The sequence below is a fragment of the Engystomops pustulosus genome, chromosome 3 (assembly GCF_040894005.1).
Source record: "Engystomops pustulosus chromosome 3, aEngPut4.maternal, whole genome shotgun sequence".
NCBI classification, from domain to species: domain Eukaryota; kingdom Metazoa; phylum Chordata; class Amphibia; order Anura; family Leptodactylidae; genus Engystomops; species Engystomops pustulosus.
Window position 1 is genome coordinate 172,673,081 of NC_092413.1, and position 13,602 is coordinate 172,686,682.

Sequence of the window (13,602 nt, forward strand, 5' to 3'; positions counted from 1 at the left end):
AGGAGGCCATAGAAAGAGGATGGAGGACAGGTGGAGGCTGGAGGAAAGGAGACTTCAGCAAAAGGGTGGAGGAGATGGGGCTACAGGAGAAGACTGGAGGACAGGATGCCACAGGAAGAAGCTGGAGTACAGGAGGAGGCTATGGGGCAGGGAGCAACAGGAGGAGACTGCAGCACAGGAGGGCACAGGAGGAGGCTGGGGGACAGGGGGCAATAGGAGGAGGCTGGAAGACATGAGGCTACAGGTAGAGGAAGATAGAGTACATGGACCACACCATCTAAAAGTGACTTCGGGAAACGAGGTAAGGTAAGTTTCAGGGTTTTTTGTTTAATACCTGGGGACAGGGGGCCACAATGAGAGGAGAATGGAAGCCAGGAGGAGGATAGAGAAAGGGGGGATGGAGGACAGAAGGAGGCTGGGGGACAGGAGGACGATAGAGGACAGGAGGAGGCTGGGGGACTGGAGTACGATAGAGGACAGGGAGCTGCTGGAGGACAGGAGGAGGCTACAGAAGGAGGTTGGAGGACTAGAGGCTACAGGTGGAGGCTGGAGGATTGGAGGCTACAGGAGAAGGGGAATGCTACAGGGGGAGGCTGGAGGACAGGAGGCTTCAGGAGCAGGCTGGAGGACAAGGGGCCACAATAAGAGGAGGCTGGAGGACAGGAGACTACAGGAGGAGGCTGGAGGACAAGAGGCCACAATAAGAGGAGGCTGGTGGCCGTGGGGCCACAAAATGAAGAGGCTGGAGGAAAGGAGACTACAGGAAGAGGCTGGAGGACAGGAAGCCACAAGAGGAGGTGGAAGGACAGGAGGCCACATGAAGAGGCTGGGGGACAGGGGCAACAGGAGGATTCTGGAGGACAGGCAGAGGGTGGAGGACAGGAGGAGGGTGGAGGACAGCCGGTCACAATAAGAGGAGGCTGGAGGACAGGAGGCTACATGAGGATGCCACATGAAGAGGCTGTAGGACAGGGGGCAATTGGAGGAGGCTGGAGGACAGGAGGCCACAACAATAGGAGGCTTGAAGAAAGGAGACTACAAAAGGAGACTAGAGGCTACAGAGAACAGGGACCACACCATGTAAGGAGGTATGAGTTCAGATAGTATTATGTGTAAGTTTGGGGTGATAAATTAAAAAAACAAATGTAAAGGGAGGATAAAATTAGAGAGGGGCTTTATATATTGCAGAATTGCATTAGGGGGTATTTTACGTGTCCGTAGGGGGGGGGGGCAAAGTAAGGGGGAATTGTACTATGTCCATTAAAGTGAGTCCATTAAAGTCCATTAAAGTGAACCTACCACCCCGATTCTACCTATAAAGGTAGAAGGGGTGGTAGGTGGATGGATGGGACGTGAGGATAGCATGTATATGCAAATTTTTTTTATGCGGCTACTGGGGTGTGGAGAAGCCAGACATGAGGCTACTAGTCACGGCTACTCCACGTCCCAGTAGCCACGTTTCTCCGCCTACCAGGTAATCTTCGGTGCGCAGCTCCTGGTAGCTGCGCGCCCTCGTCCGGGTCCCCTGCGTTCTGCGCATGCAAAAAAAATTTGCATATACATGCAATAAAGTTTTCTAAAAGACACCCGAGAAGTGAGGATTAGCCAAAAAAGGGCTCTCCTCACGTCCCATTCATCCACCTACCACCCCTTCTACCTTTATAGGTAGAATCGGGGTGGTAGGTGCCCTTTAAGGTCCATATTACACTAGGCTTGTGAGAGAAACAATGGGCGTTGTTTAGAAAAAAGGGGGAGGAGTTCTTGTCCCTGGGAGGTATGGCCCCGGGACTGCTGGATAACTATACTGCACTGTATTATGTCCCTCACTGCCACAGTCTGCGCTGAGGAGGGGAGTCATGTGACCGCTGTACGTCACGTGACTCGTCGCTCCAGAGAAGACCTGTCACTTTCCCCGCCACAGGATCATGTGACCGCGGTTTGGTGACGCCCCCTCCCTGCCTTCAGCACCTCTCACACATGGCGGCTGTGACGTCAGTGCTGATGACGTGTGACAATGTTCCAGAAGGTAGGCAGAGCCGTGGGCCGTCTCGGCCGTGTATCCGCTGTCAGCGCTGGAGGGGGCGGACTGTTGTGGAGCGGAGTGACGGATCCCGCTGTGTGTGGATGGGTTCCCGCTGCGGCTGTTGAGTCGTCCGTTTCCTGTGCGGAAGTTTCCTCTCCGCGTCTTTGAAGCGGCTCCGCCAAGTTCCATGGTTGATTGGGACCGTCATGAGCCGCCCGTCCTCCGCCGGACCGTGTGCTAGCAAGCCCTGCGGGAAACAGAAGCAGCAGCAGCCGCCTCCTCCCCCGCCGCCGCCGCACACTCCATCCCCTGCGGTGACCAGCGCCACGATCTCCGCTGCCTCCGGCCCTGCCGCCCCTCCACCCTCCCCGGCGGCAGCGGCGGCGGCGATCCCGGGAGCGGGCTCCCAGCAGCAGCAGCACCACGAGCTGACGTCGCTGTTCGAGTGTCCGGTATGCTTTGACTACGTGCTGCCCCCCATCCTGCAGTGCCAGGCCGGCCACCTGGTGTGTAACCAATGCCGCCAGAAGCTGAGCTGCTGCCCCTCGTGTAGGGCGTCCCTCACCCCCAGCATCCGGAACCTGGCGATGGAGAAGGTGGCATCCGCTGTCCTCTTCCCGTGCAAGGTGGGTGCTGCCCCCTGTCCTGCCCCTGTCACACACAGCACATGCCCCTTCTGCCCTCCTGTATAGGTAGGCACATCACACACAGGACATGCCCCTTCTGTCCTCCTGTATAGGCAGGCACATCACACACAGCACATGCCCCTTCTGTCCTCCTGTATAGGCAGGCACATCACACACAGCACATGCCCCTTCTGCCCTCCTGTGTTGGTAGGCACATCTCATCCAGTGCCCCCTGTCCTGCCCCTCACACACAGCACATGCCCCTTCTGCCCTCCTGTATAGGCAGGCACATCTCATCCAGTGCCCCCTGTCCTGCCCCTCACACACAGCACATGCCCCTTCTGCCCTCCTGTGTAGTTAGGCACATCTGATCCAGTGCCCCCTGTCCTGCCCATCACACACAGCACATGCCCCTTCTGCCCTCCTGTGTAGTTAGGCACATCTCATCCAGTGCCCCCTGTCACACACAGCACATGCCCCTTCTGCCCTCCTGTATAGGCAGGCACATCTCATCCAGTGCCCCCTGTCCTGCCCCTCACACACAGCACATGCCCCTTCTGCCCTCCTGTGTAGGTAGGCACATCTGATCCAGTGCCCCTAGTCCTGCCCCTCACACACAGCACATGCCCCTTCTGCCCTCCTGTGTAGTTAGGCACATCTGATCCAGTGCCCCCTGTCCTGCCCATCACACACAGCACATGCCCCTTCTGCCCTCCTGTGTAGGTAGGCACATCTCATCCAGTGCCCCCTTACTTAGGAGTCCAGAGGTCCCATGCCCATCAGTGTGGACTGGCAGAACTTGGCTCTGCATATCTGTCCTATAGTATCAGCGGTGGTCCCATTGTTCAGACCCGGACGAATCTTGGTGCTAACATTATAATAAGTTGTCATATCACGTGACCTTACTTAGGGTGTGTTCACACGTTGAGGTTTTCAGATGCACTTTTTGATGTCTAAACTAGGATTGAAAACTGAGGCGGAACAACTTCTCTCTGTGATAAGTTCTCACCCGTTGTGATCCACACCTGCTTTTCAGAAACTGAACGTGTGAACCCTTAGATTGTGGTCACTACATTTCTGTATATATCTGCCTTGTACGGGGAACTGCCTGCATATTCCTGAGCTGGCTGTTTACAGACTAGAAAGTACAGTGCTCTACCTTAAAACAGCGCCACTGTAGTTTATTGGCCGTGTCTGGTATTACACCTTGAGCCAAGCGCTTGCACATGGCTGAGCTGTGATACTAGATATTGTGGTTTTAATGAGAGACTAGAAAGCGCCTCTAGCTAGCGTGCGCTGCGTAACTATTGTTACCACAACTGATGAAAGTTATTAAGTGATAATTAGGATATTATGGCAATGGAGTCGGCCTGTTTTACAGATTTACCAACTGGGGCCCCTTTCCCCCAAACATACAATCTCTCCGGTCCTGTATCACTATGCTGTATAGATCCGTATATTCGTGATGTTTTCACTTTTATGTGCATGTATCCTTACCATGTCCATATAAAATCTATGGGTGATCGCTGGCAGACTATTGTCTGGCTGCATGCACCTCCCACTGGTTCTGTTCTTCCTGGATACTGTACGTATATACAGCAGCATACGGTGCGCAATTGTATGCAGCACCCTAGCAATCCGTGTTTTATATGTTCCCATAGACTTCTATGGGGCATACGGAAGAGAAATACTGGAGGAAATAGGACATGCTCTAAATTTTTTTTCATGTCTCGCTCGGGGTACGGTATAGTACAGTGCACAATATGGCCATGTAAATGGAGGGGCGTATTGCCCATTGGAATGAATGTGGTTGTATGCTACCCGGTATGGTACACCTAGCTTGCGGCTGTTTTCATACGTGTGTGAGAATGGGGCCCATTGTGTTTTTGTTGTGTTTTTAAACGCATCCAAAACGAAAGTGGGAGGGGGTTTGGAAAAACACATATAGGTTTGCAATGAAACGCATGTGTTTCTGGTAGACCCCCCTCCCACTTGCGGTTTGGATGCGTTTAAAACCGTGACAAAAGCGCCACGTGGGAGGCTGCCCTCAGGGTGCATTCAGCACAGGGCCTGGAGAAGGAGCGCTCTTCACCCCCCTTCCTCCAGAGGCAGACGAGCAGCCGACTAACTCATTGTGGTGAGACACCGCGTCATGACCAGGAGCCATACACTTCTAATGTGGCTGTGATCTGGCCTCAATTATGGCCATCCAAACGATCCCTAATGTCTATGAGGCAGGCAATGGCTATAAATGTGAGTCCCAAGTATAGAGTTGACCTTTGGCACTGATGATAGAAATTTGGGACTTGTTAGAATCTCTCAATCTCATAAATATTGTATCTATCGAGTCTAATAATCGAAGAATCTAAAACATCCCTGGAAAAACTAGTAGAGACGGGGAAAAAAGAACATAATAGACCCATTGGGGTTACTTGGCAAATTCAGTTTTTATAGTACATAACTGATGCATTTCAGATATAAAAGTTCTTTGGAGTAGACTTTTTTTTTTCTCACCCTATCCACCCAATCTCTATACAGCTTATCCATTATATGTGCTCCAAAATGGTGTTATTATATGTGCTCCAAAAAGTGCAGCTCAACCCACAAAAACTGAACACCTATAACAACCGCAGTGTTAGGACATGCATATATTGTATAAGAGCAGCGGACACGAGACAGACAGACCACTAGGATAGGAGCAGTCATGGCCCTCCTTGCATGACCCCACATTCCCTTGGACTTGGGTCTCTTCCTATCTCTGTTTTGTGCTATAACTCTCTAATGCTAATACTCCTTTAAGACTCCTCTATTCCAGACTTGCCAAGAACAAGAAGCTATTTTTGTTTTTATATCCGTTCATCTTTCACTTACCCTAAATGGTGTGATTTTCAGGAAAAAAAAAATAACCCTGCCACATTCTTGCCTATTTATAAGTGATTAAAAATAAAGCGAGGCAGAAGATACTCGAGTCCCTGTATGAGGATGAGTGTCATACCCAGCACCCATAGAACTGGACTACCTGCTGTCCGCTCTGTGTATTGGGTGATAGACGCATGAGGTCATACATGGACACACCTTATGTGCTCCCCTCTGACACACGAACAAGTCACGGCCGTGCCCCGCAGCTATTGTACTGTACTGGTACTGTACTGACATATAATTATGCCTTGCTTTCCATGCAGTCATCACACAACTTTATATAGACCTGGACAGATACAAGTGTCACAGTGTCTCTTAGGGTTGTAGGTAAAGTAGGGCGCATAAATGTAACCTTTATTCATGCCATTCTTTAACGTGTTTTGTCACAATTGTTTATATATGAGAACATTCACATCTGACACTGAATTTTAACACCTATATATTAGAATTGTGAGAACACATGTTAAAGAATTTAATGGATAAAAATTAAATTTTATGCACCCGATTTTACCCCATTACCCCTCCTCAATTAGAACTTTTACAATAAGGCGGTGTACACATGTGGGTGCAGGAACTTTAGGAGATTGACGGATCTAATTTTTACAATCTTTTAGTTTTCTATGCTATTTTTTTTTCCCAGATTTACCATCAACATCAAGCCTGATAAACCAGAAACACATGGTCATAGATGCCGGCAATGTGACTGGTAATCTGCTTATATTTGTTATCCATGGCCTCCTTCCTGCTTAAATCAGTGTTTTAAATTATGCTAATGAACCAAATGGGCTCTGAGAGGTGTTACCAAAGCCCCTCCGTGCTGTAGCGTTACAGACTCGAGGAACACTTTCTCCCACTGTGTCTTGAAACTTCCTTAGCTGTAGTGAAATTACATCAGGGAGGGGGAAGTGCTGAGGGAGCAGGAGAGGAGACGGTTTAATAGCTTGTAAAGCAGCAGCTTGGAGGGGCTCTGATAACATCCCCAGAGCCCTCTGGACGCATTAGCATAATTTTAAAAGTTGATTTTAGAAGGAAGTTGCCCATGGATAGCAAATATAAGAAGATTGCCACAGAATGTATGATCTAGGATCTGGTTTATCATGCCTGATTTTGATGGTAGATTTCCTTTAAAGGATTTTTCCATTACTATTATATTGATGAGCCATCCTTGCGATGGGTCATGTATCACAGATTGGTGATGGTCTGACCCCCAGCATTACAATAAGTTCAGCACTATACATTGTACGGTGGTTGTTTTCATTATTACGCCTCGGCTTTGGCTAAATCCTCGAGTGACCTTGTACCCTGAACTTGTTTTGCTTGTCTTCAAGAAAACCAGCATAGCTGAGGGTAAAAAGGGATTGAGAGGCTCCCAAAACACATTACAGGCGGTCCCCTACTTAAGAACTCCTGACTTGCATACGACCCCTAGTTACAAATGGACCTCTGGATTTTGGTAATTTGCTGTACTTTAGTCCTAGGTTACAATAGCTATAACAGTTATCACAGGTGTCTGTAATGAAGCTTTAGTGTTAATCCTGGTTCTTATGACAACCCAACATTTTTAAAATCCAATTGTCACAGAGACCAAAAAAAGTTTGACTAGGGTTGCAATAATAAAGTATACAGTTCCGACTTACATACAAACTCAACTTAAGAACAAACCTACAGACCCTATCTTGTACGTAACCCGGGGGCTGCCTGTACAAGTTAAACCGTACAGTGTGTGGACACAAACATCACTGGGTGCACAAGAAATTACGGTACGGGGCGGTACTTTTGCTGCCGAGAAGAGGGTTTGGGGCGGCACTGTGGAGGATTGGCTGCCCGGTTGTAGGTTTTTGGCTGTGGCACTTTGGATAACGGGAAGGGGGGGAAGGTTTTGGGTGAGGCAGCTGGTGGGGGGATTTTGGCTGTCTGCATTTTTATGGGGTCAGTTCTTTGTGTTCATTCCATCTCCTGAATCAGCAGATCAGCGGGTGTCCCGGGTTTTGGACTCCACCAATCTGATACTGATGACCTATTGACAGGTCATTCAGACTCACAAGCTGCAAATCATTAGATGAACACTGGTCTAATTCTTCAGCAAATACCTAGGGAAATGTCTTTTGCTGGATTCAGTTTCCAGTAAAGGTATTTTGGGTATGTAGGGCATCTCGTGATTGAGGCAGATTCTGACTGCACAGTGATGTCCTTTGTGTGCTTGACTTTTTAGAACTAAAAACAGACTTCTCTCTGTGGCTTCATGACTGCATATGAATATTACTTCTCCTTGTGCTGAGCCGGTCACACCACAGCTTCATCTATAGATGGCACAAGCAAGGGGTTAAAAGTGTATTCATGGCATTGTATCATTGAGACATTAATGGTCAATAGGCTACATATATGATCATGGCGCCCCAGCAGTTGGGTATCCACACTTCAGACCATTCTATATAGGTTTGGTTGTAGAACTTCATGTACAGCATTAAAGACCACTGTGGAAATTTAAGGTCCCACTGAACAGGTTTTAAAAGCAGGATCCAAGGTCCAGTGCTTCATAGCAGGGACTTGATAGCATGGGGTTAGCACAAGATGTCGCTAATAAACTTCTTATTCCATCATATATAATTCATACTGGCCATATAAAGACTACATTTTGATGCAAAGTTTCATTGTTTATAACAACTTGCAGTATATCAGTTTGCTGTGTATATACCACCCCCCAATCAGTCTGGTGATTGCAGGATTAAAGGAAATCAAAATCAGGCTGAACCAGGAAAATGTACTCATGTCTTGCTCTGGTTCGATGCAGCTGGCCAGTCATAGCCATGGCTAGTGCTAGGGGCGTCAATATACTGGATTGCCTTATTGGGCTCAAATCCAGCAATATCTGGGTCATGCGGCCAATACGCGAATGTCAGGTCCACACAGATCCAGGCACTGTGACTGAGCTAATCTGTATTTGTTATCCTTGGCCTCCTTCCTTCTAAAATCAACTTTTAAAAGTATGCTAAATGAGCGGGTACACAATGTCAACCGCTAACCCTCTGTATACCAACAGGGAATGGTGGTGATGGGAGGTGCTGCGCTGCACCAGAGGTAAGTATCACTTGTTTGGTTTTTTTTATTTTTATATACATATTAAAAAGAAAAAAAGCATAATCTTGGGCAACCCTATAAGTCAGGCTGACATATAGCTGACATATAGCTGATTTGCTTTTATAATTCACATTCTTGTGAGCATAATAAACCTTTTATTACTGTGAATTGTTGTCCACAGAATGAGCCGTTCTAAAAGGATTTTAATTAAAGTTTGTTAATGCTAAGGAAGAAGCCCACACGTCTTATATTGCTACTTTTACTGGGCAGTCAATGTTTAGGTTATAATTTCTTATCAATAAATATGTGTTAATAGTTTTTTATTTATTTTCTCTTCCAGTATGCTTCTACCGGATGCTCTCTGTCTCTCCATCACACTGAAAAACCTGAACACGAGGACATCTGTGAATACCGACCCTACTCGTGCCCCTGTCCTGGAGCGTCCTGTAAATGGCAAGGTTCCCTTGAAGCGGTCATGCCCCACCTCACACACGCTCACAAAAGCATCACCACCCTTCAAGGAGAAGACATAGTCTTCCTTGCTACCGACATTAACCTGCCAGGCGCTGTAGACTGGGTCATGATGCAGTTCTGTTTCAGCCATCACTTTATGTTGGTACTAGAGAAACAGGAGAAGTACGAGGGACACCAGCAGTTTTTTGCCATCGTTCTCTTGATAGGAACGCGAAAACAGGCCGAAAACTTTGCCTACAGACTTGAACTGAATGGAAACCGTAGGCGCCTGACCTGGGAAGCCACGCCGAGATCCATCCATGATGGGGTCGCAGCTGCCATCATGAACAGTGATTGTTTGGTTTTCGATACAGCAATTGCACATCTTTTTGCTGATAACGGGAACCTGGGCATCAACGTGACCATTTCCACTTGTTGTCCGTGATCATGTGGGTTTTTTGTCTGGTAGAGATCTCTGTGGCCCATTTGGAATAGTGCTGCCTGCATTTTATATTTTATTAAAGTGAACTCACTTTTTCCAAAAGTCATTGCCAACATTTTATAGACTTTATGTAGTTGCATACAATGACTGCGGCAGTGAATTGTTACCTGAAGAGCTAAATGATACAGATTTTATTCCTTTCTTAAATTATTTCCCATGAAAAGTGACTGTCCCCTTTTTTGATTCTTGAAGAAAGAGGACATTTTTAGCAGGAGAAACCTAAGCGATGTTGCATGGTGTCTATGTGTCATAAATTAGGTCACGTTTTGTATGTGCAAAATCCCGTTCAGCAGAACATTGCTGTGTAATGTTTTGTGGGCGATGTATAGACCAAATTTTCTATGTGCCAGAGATCTGTTCTTTGTTATTTCTTGTCTTTATATTAAAGCACACACTTTGCAATGTTTCATCCAGAAACCTCAGCCTACTTTGCCTTCAGATTTGTTTAGTTCTATCAGTGACCATCTGTCTAATAAAACCAAGCACAGTCTGGCCAAAAACATTGATTATCTGATTGGATTGTGTGGGAATTTTACCATTTGGGATATGCAGTTGGATTGGAGTATCCAATCTTTAAAGGGATTGTGCTAAATCAGCCACCCTCATCCACACATTTATGTGATGTATACGTTACTATCTATCCATCAACATAAATATGCTTTGTCTTTATTATATTTATTGGTTATTTTTAATCTTCTGAGGGTTTTGGAATTAAGGGGTTGTCCATGAATTAAAAATAAGATTAACCACTGCACGTGCATCTCTTTAGCCCAGAGATGTAAGCTCCATGCCCCGTGTAGTGGCTGTAAGACATACTACAGTAGTTTCCCATTCTATGCAATGCAAGACATGGATGTACAGCTTGTAGCCACTACACACGACCATGAGACAACTACTTTCAGCTCTGTGCCCTATGATTTTTATAAGCAAAACATCTGACCAGTTATTGATTCTGCAGATTGGCCATCAATTATAATTCTTCGGCAGCTCTTTTAAGATTAGAGCCAGTTCATCTCTGTTGTTTTATCTGGTTCTATTCCATTAAGGAGGACCTGTCTGGTTGATTTGGGACCCTAAGGCTCCTTTCACACTTGCGTTTTTGACGCGCAGAACTTGCATTGCACTTTGACCCATTGTAATCAATGTTTTTTTTCAGACTTGAATTTTTTTTTCACGCGCACACGTATTTATTGAAATTTTTTTTTTAACGTAAATCTCGGCATGCTCTACTTTTGCAAGTCACGCGTGTGAAAACTCACCATACAAGTCTATGGAGATGCATCAGAAACGCATTGCATTCTGAGACGCATGCCATAGAAAAGATAGAGATCAGTTCTGAGTCTTTTTCACGTGCGTTATCTGCATGTGAAAAACACATTGAAAACACAAAAAAAGTGCATGATAAACTGACACAGGACAAACTGATTGAACTCTGATGCAAAATGTCAGTTTTTCACTGACCAAACCCTGATCGCACCCTGACATGATCTGCAACGCAAGTGTGAAAGAGGCCTAAACCAACTACAAGCCCTTTATGGACTTTTAGTTTAGGGTCCCAAATCAATCTATATGTTAGTAAAAAAAAAAAAAATTATACTTGCATAATCTGCGCCAGCGGCTCCTCAACACGTCTCGACAAGAGAAGCCAGGTGTAGTGCGCCGGCCTTACCTGCCACAACGTGCATGCGCCAGGAACTCTGGACTGAGGTAGGTATGAATTTAACTTTTTTTTCTTTTAATGCGACCACATAACAGACGATTTGGGACACTAAAACACTGGTCCATAAGGATCTGTTGGCTTAGTGTCTTAAATCACCCTGATAGGTTACTTTAAGCCTGAATGCAGAATTTGTCCATGTGCTGATCTGTTGATGCAACACGTACCACACAGCTTTTCTATCGGTTCCCACAGCCCTTTGTATGTGATGCCTCAAATTTTAGAAAATGTCCTATTAATGCTCCTGCCTGCGTTTGTGGCTCGACTAGTCTTTTACGCAGATGACGCACACAAAGGACCAGAGATCCCTGTTTTCTGCCCAAGACGGCACATGCTCATGTGGAGGTAGTGTAATTGTGAGCTATAGTCGGGAATGGCTGAACATACAGGACAGGTGCAAATCTTTCCATTATTTCTATTCTGTGATCTCTATAACTGGTTTTGATTAAAAAACAACTGATGCAAAAAAGAAAAACTGATGAAATGACCTGGCACTAAGTTGTAGACTTTGACCTGTAAGCAGTCACATTCCCTGCAGTGCCACTTTTGAAAACCTTTAAAGGGGTTTTCCCACAAACAAAAGTTAGGCCCTATCCCTAAATTGTTGATCAATGGGGGTCTCAGTGCTGAGACCCCCATAAATAAGGAAAACAAAAGGGTCTGTCTATGGAGCTCAGCAATTTCCGTCAGCTCCATAGAGATTAATAGAGCAGAATGGTCATGCGCAGCCGTCTGCTCCATTAGTCTGACGGAGCGACGTGGGTCCCCATTGGACCCCTTGTTTTTGTAATCTGTGGGGGTCTCATCACTGAGGGCCTAACGTTTGTTTGTGGGAAAATCCCTTTAAGCTTTACGCACAAGTTACCTGTAGTACTGTATGTGTGCGGATGAACAATGCCTATTTGTATAGCTTAAAGGGGTTGTCCGAGTTTAAGATGTGGCCGGGAGCGGGCTGCCTAAAATAATAAAGATGTACTTACCTCCGGTCGTGGCCGGGTACGCCTATCCGTCCCTATACACAGCATTGTGTATGGGGGCCGGAAGGTTGTCGGGTCTGGCCGGAAGCTGAATTCAGGATACGGGAGGGCATCGGGAGGTAAGTACAGCTTTATTGTTTTAGTCAGCCCGCTCCCGGCCACATATAGTTTTTTTTGAAAACTCGGACAACCCCTTTAAGATTCTCTAAATGAGCACAAAAAACTTTAAGGTGCCAAAGTTACAAGTAAAGCAACCTGTAGCAAAATCACATTTATTATTTCCGTACATCCATCCTTACAGCCTGTGTAACCATAGTCCTGTTACATCACAGTACAATAGTTCTCTGTGTACAGGGATTTATTGAGACATGTGCATTCAACATTAGGTGCCAAAAGTTGACATGACTTATGTTGAATCTTGGATCTCTGCTATGAATATTTGGTTTGATATACCAGGCATCAGCCCTTGGGTTAGAACCATGTGCCTTGTCATTTTATTTACCGTGTTCTATGTACCTATTTCTGTAGTTATTCTGATTCCACCAAAATAAAGCCAGCACCACAAAAGGCTGTGATTGGTCTAGATTTCACAACCACAACACAGTGCAGAGGACAGGACAGGCAGAGTAGTGATTAATGATTCTTTATGAGTCCCTTCTTCTACGAAGTACGGCAGTGCTGAGCTGTAATACTGTACACCCTCCTCGTATTATATATCACTATGATGCTCATGATGCTCAAAGTTTCAAAATTCCCACAAAGACAAGTTTCTTATATGTAACAAAATAACACATTTTCTAATTCACTGTTAACAAAAATACAGCATCTCACAGATATATTTCCAACCTGTCTCTATCAGTCCTGCTGTACATAATTTCCGTTGCCCCCTAGACGCGACCCTGTAACTTCTGAATTGGGGGTTGGACCGCCATCTTGGTTTTCTGTGTGAGATCGTGCATATAAGATTTCTGTCTCTCTGCTGTGTGGCTGTAGCTATGCCCTCTGCACACAGCTCACAGATACTCACTGATTACTTCCTGCCAGGAGATGGTGAGCAGAAAGAGATAGGCTGCAAACTACAAACAGATAAGTGATCCGGGGGAAGGGGGAGACAGGCACTTATCTGTGAGATGTAGCAGAGCTAAAAGTCTGTCTGTGTGTAATCTCATGCATCTCTGATCTGTCTCATATCTCTATGTGTCAGTGTGTTAGTACAATGTCAGAAACCAGATGAAAGTGCATATACACTTGTACCCTGATAATCTAACTACATTGTCATCCCACAGAACTAGGTGGATTATAATGTC

General features: G+C 46.1%; 1 protein-coding gene across 2 annotated transcripts; it reads left to right on the top strand.

The window, feature by feature from the left end:
- Positions 1–2,032: 2,032 nt before the first annotated feature.
- On the top strand, positions 2,033–10,018 carry SIAH2 (siah E3 ubiquitin protein ligase 2). 2 transcript variants are annotated; one of them, XM_072143030.1, is made up of 2 exons: positions 2,033–2,649; positions 8,987–10,018. In XM_072143030.1, the coding sequence occupies exons 1-2, from the start codon at positions 2,230–2,232 to the stop codon at positions 9,542–9,544; spliced, it is 978 nt and encodes a 325-aa protein (XP_071999131.1). In that variant the 5' UTR covers positions 2,033–2,229; the 3' UTR covers positions 9,545–10,018. The 2 variants fall into 2 exon arrangements, with proteins under 2 accessions (XP_071999131.1, XP_071999132.1); XM_072143031.1 differs by having other exon boundaries at positions 2,033–2,475.
- The last annotated feature ends 3,584 nt before the right edge of the window (positions 10,019–13,602 follow it).